At 65.6% G+C, this 1,189-nt stretch overlaps 1 protein-coding gene across 1 annotated transcript; it reads left to right on the top strand.

Moving 5' to 3' along the window:
- Positions 1–178: 178 nt before the first annotated feature.
- ETH_00023220 (uncharacterized protein) lies at positions 179–862 on the top strand (the record flags this gene model as incomplete). The annotated part of the gene is made up of 1 exon (XM_013380598.1): positions 179–862. The coding sequence occupies one exon, from the start codon at positions 179–181 to the stop codon at positions 860–862; it is 684 nt and encodes a 227-aa protein (XP_013236052.1).
- Between the last annotated feature and the right edge of the window lie 327 nt (positions 863–1,189).

Raw genomic sequence — 1,189 nt, 5'->3', positions numbered from 1 at the left:
CGCCTGGGAGCCCCCCCTCGGGGGGCCCCCAGTGGCGATACCCCTAAATGGCGAGGGTCCTACGGGGGCCCCCAGCCCGGGAGGCCCCACCCTGGGGTGGCTCCCTGTTCAGGGGGGCCCCCCTGTGGGGGCCCCTGTGAGGGCCCCTGTGGGGGCCCCCCCTGTGGAGATCTTGCCTATGGAATTCTGCCCCGCTACAGAGGGGCCCCCTGTGGGGCCGCCCTCCCCTGTAGGGGGCCCCTCCCCTGTGAGGGCCCCCTCCCCTGTGGGGGGCCCCGCTGGGGGGCCCCGCAGGGGGGGCCCCCCTAGCCGAGGGGCCCTTGTGGCAATGAAGCCCCTGAGGGAATTCCCGGGGGTCTCTGCAAACTTCGATGGGCTGTGGCAAATATGGCTGAGACAACAAGAGGCCCTTTCTATTGAAGATGTACCCCCCTTGGGGGCTGGGGGGCCCTCTAGTACCCTCCCGGAGGGGGCCCCCCCGGCTAGGCAGAGCGGGGGGGCCCCCTCGGGGGCCCCCCCGGGGGGCCCCCAAAAGGAGGCCCCCGGGGGCCCCCAAGAGGGGCCCCCAGAAACTTATAGAGTTATGCTAAATGCTAGTAATGCTGAAGACGAGCTTGTCTACGATGTGTACAAGGAACAGCCCCTCCCGGACCCTGTTGCTGCAGCAGCAGCAGCAGCAGCAGCAACAGCGGCGCCCCCCCCAAGCGTCTACCCCAGCGAAGACCCTCTGGGGCCCCCAGCAACCTGGGGGGCCCCAGGGCCCCCCCCAGTAGACCCTTTTGCTTCTGCTGTGGGGGCCAGCGAGGGCTTTAATACCTTTTGGGAGAGGATGCAAAGAAATAGGGCGCAGCAGTACTACTGAGGTGTACGTACACCCGGAGCCGGGGGAGGAGGGCGTGCTGCTTCTGCAGCAGCAGCAGCGGCAGCAGCAAGGGACAGGCGTTTGCTGCAGCAGCAGCAGCAGCAAGGGACACAGGCATTGTTTGTGTGTCTGTTTTATTCCCAACTAGACAGTTTGTAGTTAATTTGTCCTTGCGGCGCGACTCCCAGGCTGAGGTGTCTGTACACCTGAGAGCTGCGGAGTGTGGGGTCAGCAGCAGCAGCAGCAGCAGCAGCTGCTGCTTTCATTTTTCTGGTGTTTTTATCTTTTGCAGCAGCCGCAAAGCCGCCCCTCTGCACGCACGTGCAT

The sequence above is a fragment of the Eimeria tenella genome, genomic scaffold (assembly GCF_000499545.2).
Source record: "Eimeria tenella Houghton genomic scaffold, Eth_scaff744, whole genome shotgun sequence".
Lineage (NCBI taxonomy): Eukaryota > Apicomplexa > Conoidasida > Eucoccidiorida > Eimeriidae > Eimeria > Eimeria tenella.
This window is presented reverse-complemented; position numbering and strand designations above follow the sequence as displayed.